The sequence below is a fragment of the Corvus hawaiiensis genome, chromosome 2, assembly GCF_020740725.1.
Source record: "Corvus hawaiiensis isolate bCorHaw1 chromosome 2, bCorHaw1.pri.cur, whole genome shotgun sequence".
NCBI lineage: Eukaryota > Metazoa > Chordata > Aves > Passeriformes > Corvidae > Corvus > Corvus hawaiiensis.
The window spans coordinates 24,562,007-24,578,891 of NC_063214.1; the positions used below are offsets into that span (position 1 = coordinate 24,562,007).

At 42.0% G+C, this 16,885-nt stretch overlaps 2 protein-coding genes across 2 annotated transcripts in view; both read left to right on the forward strand.

The window, feature by feature from the left end:
* The first annotated feature begins 742 nt into the window (after positions 1 to 742).
* Positions 743 to 10,287, forward strand: METTL16 (methyltransferase 16, N6-methyladenosine). The gene is made up of 9 exons (XM_048294702.1): positions 743 to 950; positions 1,036 to 1,235; positions 3,536 to 3,676; positions 4,692 to 4,807; positions 5,547 to 5,689; positions 6,937 to 7,006; positions 7,870 to 7,959; positions 8,867 to 9,040; positions 9,134 to 10,287. The coding sequence occupies exons 1-9, from the start codon at positions 823 to 825 to the stop codon at positions 9,749 to 9,751; spliced, it is 1,680 nt and encodes a 559-aa protein (XP_048150659.1). The 5' UTR covers positions 743 to 822; the 3' UTR covers positions 9,752 to 10,287.
* A 1,218-nt stretch (positions 10,288 to 11,505) lies between these two features.
* The window catches only part of POLQ (DNA polymerase theta), a 56,896-nt gene continuing 51,516 nt past the window's right edge, over positions 11,506 to 16,885 (forward strand). The window contains exons 1-3 of the mRNA XM_048293885.1: positions 11,506 to 11,701; positions 15,279 to 15,461; positions 16,197 to 16,327. Of these exons, the coding sequence (XP_048149842.1) occupies positions 11,506 to 11,701; positions 15,279 to 15,461; positions 16,197 to 16,327 (510 nt within the window). The remainder of the gene's footprint in view (positions 11,702 to 15,278; positions 15,462 to 16,196; positions 16,328 to 16,885) is intronic.

The following is a 16,885-nucleotide window of genomic DNA, read 5'->3' on the forward strand; positions in this document are numbered from 1 at the left end:
CAGAAAAATGCAACTCTTTATGTAATTTTATTCATCTTTATTACTCATTGAGTATCTAATGCTGAAGCGATGATGTCTGTAGATAGAACATTTACATTGTAACTGTACTGCATCCAGCTCTGGTCCCCCAACATAAGGAGGACATGGAACAGTTAGAGCAAGTCCATTGGAGGCCACGAGGCGGATAAGAGGACTGGGCCACCTCCTGAAGGAAGACACGCTAGGAAATTGGGTCTGTTCATCCTGGAGAAGGTTCTGTGGAGACCTCCCAGCAAGCTTCCGGTATCTGAAGGGGGCTGCAGAGAAGCTGGAGAGGGACTCTTGGTCACTGTAGTGATAGGACAAGAAGGAAAATGCAAGAGGGAAAATTTAGGATGGATATATTCTTTACGGTGTGGGTGGTGAGGCACTGGCACGGGTTGCTCGCGGAGGCTGTGGATGGCGCAGCCCTGGCAGCGTCTAAGGCCAGGCTGGATGAGGCTTTCAGCAACCTGGTCCAGTGGGAGGTGTCCCTGCCCATGGTAGCGGGGTTGGGACTAGATGATCTCTAGGGTCCCTTCTAACCCATGACATTCCAGGATTCTATGGACGCACGGCAGTCACTCCTCCGCCTCAGCAGTCGAGCGTCCCTCGCCGCGGCGGCGGGCGATGGCCCGAGCGGGGCGGTGCCACCCCCCTCCGTCCGCCGCTCCTTGGAACGGCCCGCGGGGCCGCGATGCGCGCCGGGAGCGGAGCGGGCCGGGCCGGCGCGCGGGGGTGCGGCCGTGATCCCGCGCCGCGTTCCCGCCGCTCCCGGCACATCCCGGCCCGGCCCGGCCCGACATGGCCCTCAACAAGTCCATGCACGCCCGCAACCGCTACAAGGACAAGCCGCCCGACTTCGCCTACCTGGCCGGCAAGTACCCCGAGTTCCAGCAGCACGTGCAGACCACCCTGGCGGGCAGGGTGAGGTACGGCCGGGGCGGGATGGGGCGGGTGGGTGCCCCTGTGTGTCCGTCCCCCGGCGCCCATGAAAGCTCTGCGTGTGCCTTTCAGCCTGAATTTCAAGGATCCGGAGGCCGTGAGGGCTCTGACATGCACCCTCTTGAAAGAGGATTTCGGGCTGAAGATCGACATCCCCGTGGAAAGGCTCATTCCTACCGTCCCCTTGAGGCTCAACTACATCCACTGGGTGGAGGATCTCATCGGCCACCAGGATGCTGAGAAGCAAACCCTGAGGCGAGGCATTGACATAGGTACTCGACACAGCTAAATATTTAATTCCTTATTTACCGTCAGCGGCAGTAGCAGATACAATTTGTTGCGCATCCACAGAAAAACGTCAAGTTTGAGAAACAAAGAGATCTGATCTATGCTCGCGGTGGTGAAAGGCAGTCTGAGCTCCACCGGTGTTCATTTGCCTCCTGGGTGGGCAGGATTTCTCCGTACAAACGCAAGAGCAGTCATGGGAGGCAATTATTTGGCTTTTCAGGGCCTTGAACCCCCTTGAGTGCAGCTTTCTGTGGTATACAAATATTTTGCTTCTAAAAATGCAGGTAAAAATGTGATTCTAAAATAATTAAAAAGTATTTCTTCTCAGTGTTCTAACTAGCAAATTATGTTTCGTTGCTAATTTGTTAATTTGGCTTTTGGATGTCTGCACCAGAGGGTTTGTGTGTTGCATAGCAATATTTTTTAGTGTTCCACTTAATAACTTTTATAGATCTATTTGGCAGGTGAATGACCTGTCCTTTCTAAACTTCGATTTTTATTTTAATTTATTTCAATGTAGTTATATTCGCAAGCTGAATTTTAAAAGAGGCTTAATTAGAAACCAGGGCAAATGCTAGCTAAGCTGTGTTTTGGTTGTAGATGGTCAAAGATTTCTTGTTTATTATTGGAAACAAAATGTCTTTTAAGCTGGACGAAGCATCAGCAGATGGATGATATGGTCCAGTATAGTTGTTCACTTTCAGTCTGGATTATTTGGTAATATCAGGACAGTATGTAGATTAGACAGCAGATAAATGTAAACAGTCAGCAGAGATGTGAATTTGTAAGATGTACACTGATGGCCATAATTTGGTTTTCATTAGAAATAAAAAAAAAAAGGCAAGCTCTGTAAGAGCTTCCACACACAAATAATAAAATTGGCATTTGGATTCAGAAACTTTGGTTATTCTTTATGAATTATTTAAAAGGCACCAGTGATAGTACATTTGAGTTTAGTTCACATCTTTTATTTTGTCAATAAAATCTTTTACAGTTTCAAAGTCTTGATTTCAAAGACTGTTCTGTGCTGAAGAATGAAATTGAGAGAAGCTGGAATTTCCTTTCTAACTTGTTTTAATGCTTGATGTTAAAACTTTAAAGTTACTGACTTCCTCAAAGCTGGGGTTCAGGAATCTTTCTGTGCCAGATTTTACGTTTCTGTTTATTTGGTATTTGCTGTCATTACTTTTTGTAGTGAAATTTGTTGTCTGAAATTTACTGACTTGCATTTTTAGCTGGAGTTATGCTGGATACCAGGTTTGTATCATCACATGGTGTGTCCACAGCTGCTTTCCTCTATAACTTTTAAATTTCTTAGCCATCTTCTATGCCTTTTATATTAGTTTTCATTTTTGAAAATTATTTCTATGAACTTTGTCACGGTAGGTGGCTGGGTAGAAGAGACAGATCCTTTATGTCCTCCACATACTGCAGAATCTTCAGTTTGAGTTTGCATGGGCTTTGATATTCCAGCTTTGGAAAAGCAGTAAGCTATCCAAGGGGGACTTGACAGAAGTGCTGGAAATAACCCTTTGCTGTTGTGTACTGACAGATGAAGTTATTGATGTTTCAGTAAATCAGTATAACAGGTTCTTGACATGTCTAAACTCAAGTTTTGTGGTGGTGGGATATCTTTCCCTTTTCTTGTATCCATTCCCTTTAAGCCTAAATTTGATTGTCATTGATGATTTGATCACCTAGATATGCCATAATTATCTTCTGCTGGCATCTCTCTCTCTTTTAGCAAGTTTTCATCTATCTGTCTACCTTTTTTGGTATCTTAATTGACACTTAGGTTTCTTTTATAGTTTTGGACATTAGACAAAGACAGTCTGGTGGAACAGAATTTTTTTGTGGTTGTTGTATGCATCAAAGTAAATTATTTATGAGAGATGATAGAAAAATTCAGAAGAGAAATTTATTTGTGGTAGGGTTTTGTTATATTAAAGCCAGAATGTATTTGGCTTTCTGTATGTAAATTAACCACTGTCATATAGAAGAAAAATAGCTTAAACTAAAGTTGATAGTTTACTAGAAAAATTATTACAGATTATTAAATTCTTTATCTCATTAAAAGTGCATATTTGACAATGCTGTTTTTCAAATTACAAAAATAAAGTTCACTAAAGAAGTGAGTAGTAGATGATCAGTAATTTTCTTGAAATTTCTTGATTGCTATCTTGAAGTTAGTTCTTTTTGGTGTAATAAGTACGCAGTTAACAGCCACAGTGTGTGTAACAACAGAGATTTATTTTGCCTTTTTTGTGGATTTTCACTTCTGCAGGGACAGGGGCTTCTTGTATATACCCATTACTTGGAGCAACTTTGAATGGCTGGTATTTCCTTGCAACAGAAGTGGATGACATGTGCTTCAATTATGCCAAGAAGAACGTGGAACAGAATAACTTGTCTGATCTTATAAAAGGTACAATGTAATAAGGTATTTAATAGCATACGAATGTTGTGACGTACTTCTGCCATGTTCAGTGGCATTTCAGAATGTACATTCCTTCCGAACAGGTGCTCAATTGTTTCTGACTGGTGCAGAATATTTGCTGAGGTCTGGGTATGCTTAAGCCAAACAGCTGCCTTGCCTAGCATGGGATGTGTGGATAAAGAAAAACTCACCCTCATGAAAATCTGAAAGATCAACTTCGCCCTGGGGTGTTTTTATCTCTGTATTCCTTGTCTGTTACTGAAGTATTTCTTAGTGTTTGTACTCTTTATGCTGGTAGGAGACATGGAATGCTCCCCTTGGATAACTGCATGACACTTCCACAAAGGCGTACAGAGAGTTGTACAGAGAGTTCTTCGTCCTCACTTCTTGAGTGAAGTCCTGACACTGCCTGTGGTAGCAGTGCCAGTATGCCAGATGTGGTCTAGGAATGAGCTTGGAAAATTTTCTGTAGGAACTCAATGCAGTAAAATCCATTTATGAGCTCTGAAATGAAAACTTTTGGAAGCATCCTTTTGAACAACATGTCTTAGTCTGTTGTCCATGTCAGTCTTCAAGATCCAGAACTTGATGCGGAGAACAATGAGAGTTTTCTGTTACTGCTGCCACTGATTTTTAATGGTGTGGTGGTGTTGCCATATACTGGAAAAGGAGCTGACAAAGGAACAGGCCTCATGTGAAGCTTTAGTGCCTGTAGTTGAAAGGGCTTAAAGCACATGCGTGGTTGTATTGGAGAACGTAGCATAACTCAGGCAGTCCTTGTTGTTTAAAGAGATTCATGTGGTTCTGCTGCTGGGTATAAACATACAGGCTGTTTGTATGCTAATTCTTAACCTGAAATCTTTATATCCATGGTGATACTTGTTACATCTCTTTTGTAGAAGGCATTGTTTAGAGAGTACAGGTTTTATACAATGTATAATGTATATAGCATGTTAAATAAAATACGAAGTTCCTTACTGACCAAATTCACTTCTTCTAATAGTGGTTAAGGTACCACAGAAGACTCTTCTAATGGATGCACTGAAAGAAGAATCTGAGATCATTTATGATTTCTGCATGTGCAACCCCCCCTTTTTTGCCAACCAGTTGGAAGCGAAGGTAACAAACTGGATGTTGTATGTACTTCAGTAGTCAGTGGGAAGGTAGCAACAATTTAACCTCTTGACGTGGGGAAGGTTGAGTGGAAAATCCCAAATCATTATGAAATAGCATTTAAGTCTTCTCCCTCCTCATCCCCTAGACCCTAAAGGAGTTTTGAAAACTTAACTGTTACCCTTCCTAAAGTGGGCGATGAGCTGTAGCATTCTTTCACAAGTTCTTACTGTCCTAGAAAATTAGTTTGGAAGGTAGACAGCTAGTAAATCTGAAATCAGATGCCTGCTGCATAACAGTAGTACAGAGGAATTAGTTCCTGGAATTTTGCATAACTGTGTTTTTCATTTCCTTAGTGATGTAGACGGTATCATACAGGTCTTGCAATACCCACTGAATCTAGTCAGAAATGTATAATACAGGGCAGTAGAAAAAAGGTTTAAGATTTAATTAAACACTATACATTGTAATTGCACAGATGCACTTAGCATGTCTTACATGTATTGGAACCACATATTCATATTAGCAGGATCCTAATGTGTGACAAGTAGGTTTGAGATTGTAGCGAATTCACTCTGATACGTTTGTTTTGAATGGATCTTTGTTATCCATGGTTCTGATGGGGGAAGGCTAAGTAGAGGTGGTGGTGCTTGCTACCCACTACGATTAAGATAGGAAGCAATGTACAAAGCAGCATAACATTTCATTAAATGTCCATGTCAAATGTTTTTGGGTTTTAATCCAGGGAGTTAATTCTCGAAATCCGCGGCGTCCTCCTCCCAGTTCTGTAAATACAGGAGGGATCACAGAAATCATGGCTGAGGGAGGAGAACTAGAATTTGTCAAAAGAATTATTCATGATAGTCTCCAACTTAAAAAGAGGTTACGGTAAGTGTTCTTTTCCAGTTAAAAAACCCCAAACTAACACCTTTTATCTTCATCTTTGGCAGAAGTCATGCAAAAATGGTATTTTTAGTATCGCTATGGTCCAGTGATAGCTGTTCAGTTTGTTTGATGATACTTACACATCAAATTGTTCCCGAGCAGCAATTAGAAGTTATTGCTGGAGTTATTTAAAGGCAGGAAACAAAAAAAGCCTATACAAGCGACACTTGTATCTTGCAGCAAATTAGCATATGTACCTGATAGAGACAGGTCAGGGTTCATTCTTAAGGGCTTTTGGGATGAAAGAGGTTTTATGACATAGCCTAAAAATTTCTCTTTTCCTGGCCGAATTTTGGTAACTTGCAGCTTTGCCTGCTAAGGGACACTGTTGTACTGAATGCTGTCTTGGGTGAACATAAGCTGCAATAAGAAGCATAGTGAGACATTCTTTTGAACAACATAAACAGATGGCACATCTGCAGTTTTCTGATCAGCAGGCTTTTACTCCCCCAGTGTTGGACAAAACTGTCCTTTAATAACTGGGAGATCTTAAATTTTGTACTTCAATACGTTGTATTTATGATTAAACTTTTTTGGATCCAGTCATCAAAAAGTATGGAAGATGGGGTTGTAGAGCTCGAATAATAATTCAGATGAAAAATTTAATGTAAAGTAATGTTTGGAGATTCTGAAGATGTGGATCTGGGTGGAAGGATAGGCTTCACTAGAAGTAGGAAAATAGCTTTCTTTCTTTTTTTTTTTTTTTGCCTGATTGTTTCCTCATGAAATATGTGTTATGTGATAGAAACCTGGATAAGATATGAATGAGCACAAATGTTAGTCAGTATGTCTGTTACTTGCCAATAGTTGGTTATTTCTTTTTATTCTGATTCATTCTCCAAAAAAAGTGGAGAAGTTGAAACAAATTCTTGTAAGGTGTAACATCTTCCCCATAACTGAAGTCACTCTTTGAAACAAGATTCCTGGTTGTTGGGGTGTTGTCTCAATAATACTCCTAATGTATTTCCTAAAAGCTCAAAAAGATTTCCCTGTCCAGTCTGTCTTTGGACCTTCTGTTCTGAATTTTGCTGTACTATGTCCTAGTCACTGTTTGTGTGATTTTTGTTGTTGTTTTGGTTTTAAATCTCCTATTGTTTTTGCAGCTTTCTGATCCAAGTAGTTCTTACTGATAGCTGTCATTTTCAGTTGATCTCTACTTGTAAAACGCTTTTTTAATGTGTGCTTTGCAGGTGGTACAGTTGCATGTTGGGGAAGAAATGCAGTTTAGCACCACTGAAGGAAGAACTTCGAATCCAGGGGGTGAGTTTGCATAGAGTCCATATATATCTTGCCTGTGTTCTATACAGTATATAGTATGCTTCAATGCATGTGGGTAGTTATTGTTGAATTGTTTTACTGAGTTTTTATTACAAAAAGGGACTGCAGTTCCTTGTTAGGGAAACAATTGAAGTTTAACTATTGTATATTCAAACCTGACCAGGAAGTAGCAATTATCGTCTCCAAATTTTTGTCTTTAACACATGTTGGAGCATGTCTTCGTAATAAAAGATTCAGAGTTTCTGCTTTAAAGTAGCCTTAACAAGGTTGTAGTAAAAAAAAAAAGAACAAGAACAACAAAAAAATCTAGCTTTCTTTCCTCTTAGCTCACATGAAATCTAGCAATTTGGTTGATAAAAGAAACAGTAACATGATTTAAGTGGCAGTGTTGTTGTTCTGTTTGTGTTGAATTCTGGCATCAAGTAAAATGGAACTTTGTGCTACTATTCGCATTAAAGAGGGCTGTGCAAAGGACTTTTTGGTGGCTTTCTGGAGGAAGCATACTCTTCACTAATTCCCATACAAAGAAAATAATTGTGAGTTCTGGCCTTGTGTATAGTGGAAGGAAAGAGAATGCGTGGTGAAATAAATTTCCAGAAAGATGAATTGCCAAAAGCAGAGCTGAGCTAGACACAAAATTTCAAGTATCTGATTTCCTTTGTCCTTGAGCTGTCGGTACGTCTGTCTTAGTAAAGCGAGTGGAGTGAGAGAGGGCCCTGACACCTCTGAGGCATGTCAGAAAGAATCTCCATTTGTGTCATGAGAAAATATGCTTTGTTTGAAAATGTGTGCAGTAAAACAATATTGTTTATTAATCTGAAATAATGTATTGCTTCTTTGCATAGGTTCCTAAAGTCACTCATACTGAATTCTGTCAGGGACGCACCATGAGATGGGCACTGGCGTGGAGTTTCTATGATGATGTACAAGTACCAGTAAGTAGCTTAATTCTGGTTTGCTTGTGATTTTCTGTGCCTCTTACTTGAGGAAGGGGCTAATGAGCTATAACTGCTGTGATACAAACTGTTCTTCTTCAGACTGGAATATTGGATGTGCTGGGCTGTATGGACAGCGGAATTTCTTAGATGGCTGCCAGTCTGTTAGCAGTTGTGATATGTGATTCATGAGTGACCCTTGCTGAGGGTGGAAAAAGGAAGCCATTGTAGGAACTTCCTGTGGGTTTCAGTGAAAATAAGGATCATTTGTAACATACCTCAAATAGCAGTTTAGTAGTAATAAAAATACGCTAAGTTGGGGCTGGATTTGAATTTAAACTTCTCTCTGAGAACTCAGTTTTAATTTAACATGTGGATTCTGTTACCAAATAGGTATGACCACGTCTAACTCAGACTTGCCTACATCAATGTAAGTGGAGCTTGTTCACCTTAAATGTGAGCCAGTTACTTTTTTGGATCTGGATGTTTGTATATTTGAATATAGGTATAGACAATAACCAGTCTTAAGGAAGATGCGAGGAAACCTTCAGTGCACTTGGATCAAAATGTGGATATTGGCAGCTGGCCTCTGTTTCCAAGAGCAGCCACACTTTCTCAGCTCATGGAGAGCTAATAGTTTGAAGGAACCAATGAAGCTTTTTGCCTGATACCTGAAGATAAACTCCCTCTGTCCATCAGGCTAGCATAAAGTGCATGATCCTTTTAGCTGGTTTGAGTCTAAAAGTCCTGGGGGTGAAATGAAACACGGGCCATGTGAATGACTGCCTAGTGGTGTACATTACACTCTTAATCCTCATGTTTTATGGAATCACAGTCTTCTGAGTACACAAGTCACCCCACTAATACTGCATAGTCTTGTAATTGTTTTCTTTCTTTCTTCTTCTAGTCACCTCCCTCTAAAAGAAGAAAATTAGAGAAACCACGAAAACCAATTACATTCATGGTTTTGGCTTCTACAGTCAAAGAGTTATCCACCAAAGCTGCAGCTATGGGCTGGGATGCTGTAGAAGCTATTGCTGTGGTTAGAGCCTGGGTAGAGAAGATTCTCACTGATCTGAAGGTACAGTATGAAGTGTTAGATGTTAAAACAATGTCCTAATTGAAAGCATAACTGTGAGAGGATTGTATGAAATTCTGCTGTTTTCTGCAATAGGTTCAGCATAAACGTGTTCCCTGTGGAAAAGATGAAATTAGCCTCTTTGTGACTGCCATTGAAAACTCCTGGATTCATTTGAGGAGAAAGAAAAGAGAGAGAATAAGGCAATTACGAGAACTTCCTCGAGCTTCTGAAGATATTCTGCAAGCAATGGAGGAGGAAAAGAACAGCCAGAAGAGTGTGAGCAACAACTCGGACTGTGAAAACCCCAAGACTGATGACTCTGAAATGGGGTTTATGGCACCTGATGAGGATGTGCAGATGATGGCAGGAAATGAGCTACCAGAGGAATCTGCTGCCAAAGAACAACACAGTGATCCTGTGAAGGAACAGGAGATGGAAGCAAAGCAGGGAGAAACATCACTTGGCAAAGGCTCTGGTGATGCAAAGGAGGAACCTTGCCCTTCAGAGGAAGCTAGCAATCTGACAGTGGAAAAAGAGCAAAGCCCTAAAGAAACTAGTGGGGGTTTTCTCTTCAAGTGTTTAATGAATGTGAAGAAAGAAGGAAATGATGTAGTAGTAGAAATGCACTGGGTTGAAGGACAGAACAGAGACTTGATGAACCAGCTGTGCACATACTTACGGAACCAAATTCTTCGACTGGTTGCTAGTTAGCTCTTTTTCCTACTTTGGTAAAGTAGGTCTGTCCTCAAATTTTGTAAACTATTTTTAATGAATTAAAAATTTCAGACAGCAAAACCTGGTTTTTCCCCCTTAAAAAAAGAGTAGAATGAAGATAGATGTCTCCTTTAATATTTTAAATAGCTTTTTCAAAGATGTGAGAAGGACATGAAATGATGAGGAAGTAATAGATTTCATACTGCAGTTGTAAAACTACATGTTGAAGTGAAACATGTCTATGCTGTGAGCATTTTAAATATCAGCAGTGCTTATTCTGGTCTTTTTCTGGCATAATAGAATTATATATTGTTACTAAGTAGAAATATTTCCTGAGTTATTTTCTTCAATATTTTTTTCAGTACTAGTACAGGAAACGGTTAGTGTGCAGTGGGAATTGTTTTCTGCAGCAGGGAGTCTGTAGCAGAGTATGCCTCTCTTCCTTTTAATGTATCTAACTTTTGGTCGACAGAGTAGCAGAATGGATACATTCTCTAAGTATCAATTCATTAAAATAATCACTTTAGGAAAAATGTGTGTGTTGTATTTGTCTAGTGCTTGGGCTTTGAAACACAGAAGGGCCTACTGTTAGCATCTGGTTTTGTAAACGTGAACAATGAAAGAAGCTTTTTAAGCTGCTTGATTTAAAGAGGATTAAAATATGTTGACTCCTCCATTAGACCATCCCTTGCACTTGCTCAGATATAATTGTCTGAAATGACAGCAGTGTTCTTAAACAATTTTGCTTCCATTTAATCTTAAGAGATTGCTTTAATGACAGCAATGAGAGCACATGCTCTTCTGCAGGACACAGATGAGTACAGAAGCATTAGGTTTTTCCAAAGGAGGACATCTGGAATGAAGACAGTTGCTTCCACTCCCCTAGTCCTATTTATCACTGGCTGTTTTCCAAGTGTTTCTGGGCCAATGACCTGTTCCTGTGAGAAGAGAGGGACATGGGTCTTGGATGCCTCAGAGAGAGTATTTGAGCTTATGAGCACTGGTCCTGCTTCCTGTGAAGTCAGCCTCCTGAGCTGTGATCCGTTTCTCTGAAGAGAGATAGAGAACATGGAGAGCTTTTCTGAGAGAGTGGTGTAAGTGTGTGCATTACCCAAAATAAAGCAGTGGTGGCCAGAAGGAAATAACTGTGTATATTCATGCTCCTGGAACTGCTTTCAGTGTTCACCCTTTGCTGACCTTATTTTTGGAAAGATCAGTATGTTTTCTTCAGTTGAAATTAAAAACAACTTAGAAAAGCCTTATTTTTTTTGATATAACGCTTCTTAGCACTTCTGTGGGTGATGGACAAAGACATGCATTTTTTGGGTACTGCAAAATTTTCATAGAACGCCTGATAGTCATGTTCCTGAGGAGAGGTTAAACCAGTCCTACTCTTTTAGAATCTGTAACAGCTGTTTTGGCGTCAGAGCCATTAGAACCAGCAAACGAGGCTGTTTGTCCTTTGTGCCCTCCCCTGTTTATTGCTTCAGCTCTGCACGGTAAGCCTTGTTTTGCTGAAGCAGACCCCGTTACCTTCATTAATTATCTCAGCCTTTCACCGGTACAACGCGAGAACCGCACGCGTACCGCACGCTCGGAGCGCTGCGTAAGCACTGACCGGTGTTGTTACAAAGACAACCCGTGCTCCGCAGTGGCCGCGACCTTCGGGCGGGCCGGCTTGCCCGGTTCCCGGCCGTTCCCGGTTCCCGCCGGGGCCGCCCTCCCGGCGGCCGGGGCGGGGCCAGGTTTGAATGGCGCGGCGGGAAGATGGCGGCGGCACCACCGTCACGCCGAGCGCTGCCGCCGCGGCCGCGGCTGAGGGGATCCGCGGCGGCAGCTGCCGCAGGGCGGGGCGGGCCGTGCCGCCCGGCCCCGCCGCTCCCCGCCGCGCTGTGCTGAGCCCCCCGCCCGGCCTCGACCTCTCCCTGCGCGGCAGCGGCTCGGCAGGTACTGGCCCGGGAGAGCGCAGCCCTTCTCCTCCCTTCCCCTTCTCTCCCTTCCCCGCCTTCCCGTCGGTCGTGCAGCGCGGCGAGTCGGGACGTGCTGGGCGAGGGGGAGCGGGGCTGCCCCGGGGGGCACCGGGGCGCTGCTGGAAGGGGCCGGAGACCCTCCGAGCCTCTGCGGGCGCGGGGCCTTGGCCCCGGGAGCGGCGCTGCTCGAGCCGCGCTTCGCCCCTTCCTTTCTCCCTCGAGGGCAGTGGCTGCAGCCGAGATACGTGCTAGTGTTGTTAGCAGGGTGGGGATCGAAGGATTTTCCTGCACTATTCGCTGTGTAGTTGAGGAAGACAATAAGAAAATGTGAATTCTGTGCACACTTCTGAGATGGGGGCATTCTCCGTTTCTTGTAACAGTGGGCCTTATCCTTGGCTTGGCCTCTAGGTGCTGCCATAGTACAACAATCGCTATAGTCTGTTCTCTTTGGTATGCCGGGCAAGGTTTGTTTACCTACATTGTTAAATTGATTCAAGAGTACGTAATAGAATACAGAAGAAGTATTCACAATATACTTCTTTATGCCATGTACATGATTTGCTATAAACATCTTGTGGCAAGGTGTCATATCAAGTGGTCCTGCTGGCAGACAGAGCTACTTAAAGTGATGCTTCTGGATGCCACACATACATTTTACCAGCTTATTGTGCTCTTGAATCAAGAGAGAAATCAAGACGTATACAGCATCGAGATTGTATACAACATCTAAAATCAAGATATTTACATTGCACCTTGCAGTTTCATCTCTTTTGTGATTTTTTTTCTGTAACTTTTTAAAGCATTTACATCTGTCAGTCTCTTCTCCAGTCATGTCACATCTTCTCACTGATGTGATTATGTCCTGCAAGATACAATTTCATGTCAATTTCTGCAAATGGAGCAGAAAATGTACACATTTACACAGTCAGCTTCCCAAAGACAGTTCAGTAAGCTGCACTCTTGTAGTCAGCTGGCCCCACAATCTGGAATGGTTTTCTTTCTGATAAACCTAATACCCAATGCTTCTAACCAACAATTCGTATCTTCCTAATTTTGACTGTTTCTTAGCATTGTGTTAGTAGATAAAAAAAAAAGATTAGTGTCACAGGTATATTTCTGTACACAGATCTCTAAGCCACAAGTTTTCAAACACATGTTCAGTTCTCATCTATTCTTCAAACAGCGGAATCACGTAATCCTTTACTCGTTCCACCTTTTACATGAAGTTTGTTGGTTTTAACACTAGGGAAAAAGCTTAAGGTCCAATCACGTAGGGTTTTTTATGTTTCTGAATCCTAATTCTGCCATATTAGTCACTGTATTGGATTTGCATGGCAAGGGGGGACTGTAGGAGCGGCTTCTGTGAGAAGCTGCCAGAAGCTACCTCTGGCCAAGGCCATCAGCAACAGCAGTAGCACCCCTGGGATGATGTATTTAAGAAGGCGGGGAAAAAAGCCTGTGCAATGGTAACTGCAGCTGGAGGAGCGAGAAGATGTGATGCAAACAGCCTGCAGACACCAAGGTTGGTGAAGAAGGAGTGGGAGGAGGTGCTCCAGGTGCTGGAGCAGAGATTCACCTGCAGCCTGTGGTGAGGACCATGGTGAGGCAGGTTGTCCTCATGCAGCCTGTGGAGGTCCATGGGGGAGCAGAGATCCACCTGCAGCCCCTGGAGGAGCCCATGCTGGAACAGGTGGATGCCCGAAGGAGGCGGTGGCCCTGTGGGTAGTCTGCATTGAAGCAGGCTCCTGGCAAGACCTGTGGAGAGAGGAGGCCATGCTGGAGCAAGTTTGCTGGCAGGACTTGAGACCCCGGGGGGGACCCATACTGGAGCAGTTTGTGAAGAACTGCGGCCTGTGGGAGGTACTGCTGATGAAGAAGTTCATGGAGGACTGTTTCCAGTGAGAGGGACACCACGCTGGAGCAGGGGAAGAGTGTGAGGAACTCTCCTCTGAGGAGGAAGGAGTGGCAGAGACATTGTGTGATGAACTGACTGCAACCCCCATTCCCTGTTCCTCTCTCCTGCTGGTGGGAAAGAGGTAGAGAACATTGGGAGTACAGTTGAGCCTGAAAGGAAGGGAGGAGTAGGGGGTAGGTGTTTTTAAGATTTTAATTCTCGTTATCGTACTCTGATTTGCTTAGTGATAAATTAATTTTCCCCAAGTCAAGTGTTTTGCCTGTGATGGTAATTGGTGGGTGGTCTTTCCCTGTCCTTTTCATCACCCATGAGCCTTTCATTGTATTTTGTCTCCCTGTCGAGTGGAATGATTTTGGGTGGCACCTGGTGTCCAGCCAGGGTCGACCCACCACAGTCACAGTTTAGGATGGGCTATTCTGGTCTCCTCTGAATTCCCCTTAGGAAGCCTGTTCTGCTTTGTAGCATATTTCTGTTCTCTCCTGATAGTGCTTAAATTTTTGTTTAGTATTTTATGGTACTTTGATTATACAAAGTGAAGCAAAGCTTTCAGAGCTAAGCTATATATCAAGTGTTTTTATGTATTTGTGTAGAGGAGACTGATCACGCAGCAGTGACAGCCTAGGTTGGGGTTAACTTCAAGGCAGCAGTTGAATTTTTTTGTGTGTTGAGAGAAAAAATGCTGGCTGCTTATGCAGGCTGGTATTGCTGATCTAGCCTGCCCTTATGCTGGCAACCATGGTGGGAAATTTCTTTTAGAAGTTTTTCTAAAATGAATGTATGAGTAGAAAAATGGGTACAGTAGAGTCAGGACACATGATTACTTGGTTTTTATCTCAATTTGACAAGATCTTTCACAAAATGCTGTTACAGGAACTATATATTCATGGGTGATAGGGGAGGCATTACTGTGGATGAGAAACCTGAAAGGGACAAAACACTTGAGTTTTCTTAATGATTTGGAAAAAGGGAGGAGAAGGAGAGGGAGGAGGCAGTGTCTGTAATCAGCACAAAGTTGTTTAGGGTTACTAAGACAAGAAATAATCATCAAGAAACTTAATTAAGCTAGAGGAACTGGCAGTATTGTGAAGATACTAATCGGTGTTAATAAACTGGAATATAACACACTGCACAGAGTAGCCTGAGCTGCTTGTTTGGTTTATGTTGTGGTTTTCATTCATCTGTCAAACAAAAAACACTGGGCAGTTCTGTAATCAGTGAGAATTACTGAAATCTCAGCAGCAGTAATTTAAAAGGGAAATGGTGTGGGTGCGGACGAGATGGCAAATCCATTGTAATGCTGTTGCATTAATCTGTGCTGAAGCTCTGTTTGAGTATGTATTTGGTAATGGCTGCTCTGTCTCAAAAGCAAATACCAGGGCAAGAGTTTGGTAAAGGAATTAATCGAATGTGGAAAATCTTGTAGGAGGAAAAATTGGAAAAAAGATGTCAGAAGATAAGAAGAATGGTGAACCATCTGCACAAAATACTGAAAAATATAGGGCAGATAGTTATTGCCTTTTCTTGTAATACAGGAGTTTGTATAGAAGTTTGACATTTAGGTGTATAACCTAAGTGACCTCAGATTCAAGGATGATACCTGACTTTTTAAATTTTTTTTTTTTATTTTTTCCTCCCAAAGGGCAATATCAGCAGGTAAATGTTCCTGAAGACCAAGCAGACAAATTGCTCCTTGCAAGCTGGGGTCTTCCCAAAGCAGTTCTGGAGAAATACCACAGTCTGGGAGTGGTGCAGATGTTTGAATGGCAAGCAGAATGCCTCATGCTTGGACAAGTTCTGGAAGGGAAGAACCTAGTTTACTCAGGTATGCGAACATCTGATAAAAACAGTCCCCCTAACTTTTCCACTGCCATTTACAAGGACATACTGGTGCTGAAGGATTCTGATCTGGCAGCTAGAAAGGTCAGGATCCTCTTCTGGAGACATCTTATTAAGATCTGTCCCATTGATGTACCTCAAACTTGACTTACTGGTCTCCTTTCCAGATGTGAAGAGAGGCTTTTTGCCCCATTTTCTCTGTTAAAGTTCCTTTAGAAATTGATTATTAGGAGTCAGCTAGTGGTGACTCTTTTATTACAGACTGTCTACTAGGAACTGAATGATAACTGCAATTGAAGATGCACATCTGAGAATATTATTTGCTATTAGTTTTTTTCAGTCCATTTATCGTTTCTCATCGCATATTGTGTGTGGGGTGTGTGTGCAGAAGGGGAAGTAATGCAGAAGGAGAAGTAAGACTGGTGGACTAGGAATCTGTAGGAAATGACAGTTGGTTGTCTACCCTTCGTGGGAAAAAGGTTCTAGAGCAGCACTGAGAAGATGAAGAGCTTAGAAAAGAGGCAGATGATTTTTAGTCTTCTTTGCTCTTTATGGAGTTGACTGCAAGTGTGGTTGTGGGTGAGAGACATGAACTGAAGAGTCCCACCCCAAGTTCTCCAGTAACTGCTTTCTGTGCTAGATTTGTGATGCTTGCTCTTTAGATTTATTTTTTAAACTTAAAAAATTAATTTAAACCCCCCCCCCTTTTTTTTTTCCCAAGCTCCTACCAGTGCTGGAAAGACTCTTGTTGCAGAATTGCTTATTTTGAAGCGAGTCCTGGAGACTCGTAAGAAAGCTCTTCTCATCCTTCCCTTTGTCTCTGTGGCCAAGGAGAAGAAATGTTACCTGCAGGTAAGTAGCATTCATGGAGGGTAAATTTATGGGTAGTAGTTGTTGGGTCACATTTTTTAAACAGAAATGCAAAAGCGTGGATTTGGGGGGGGAAAAAAAAATTGCTGAGTTTTTTCAGAAAGAAGTAGATAATTTAAAATTTGCTCTAAATTGGAGATTTAAAAAAAAAAGAAACTTTTAGCCAAAAAATTTGTATGGAGTTGATTAAAACATTTTATTTCAGCTTTGACTTTTAAAGGGTTGTTACTTGCATTTATTCACAGATTTTATAATATACAAAATTTAAATGAAGTTTCTAATGAAAAATTGTGTTAGGAAAAGTACAAAGTGTAAATGTTATCTTAAGGATAAAAAGATATTTTAGCTTTCCTTGGGGTATTCCACCACAATTTTGTGCCTTTGATTTCACTTTGACTTCGCTAATTTTTTTTTCTGCCAGAATATGGTTATACCTTGGCTTCTTCACCCCAGCTATTTAAAAAATAAAATTACAGTGGGAACACCTTTAAAAAACATAAATTGTTATTTGAAAGGCTTTCATATCAAACATGGTTGCCA

Excerpts from the sequence above, each read along its gene's own strand:
- METTL16 (XM_048294702.1), top strand. The coding sequence starts at position 823 with ATGGCCCTCAACAAGTCCATGCACGCCCGCAACCGCTACAAGGACAAG. Across the intron at positions 4,808-5,546 it reads CCAACCAGTTGGAAGCGAAG|GGAGTTAATTCTCGAAATCC; the intron begins GTAACAAACTGG and ends GTTTTAATCCAG. Across the intron at positions 7,007-7,869 it reads AAGAACTTCGAATCCAGGGG|GTTCCTAAAGTCACTCATAC; the intron begins GTGAGTTTGCAT and ends TTCTTTGCATAG.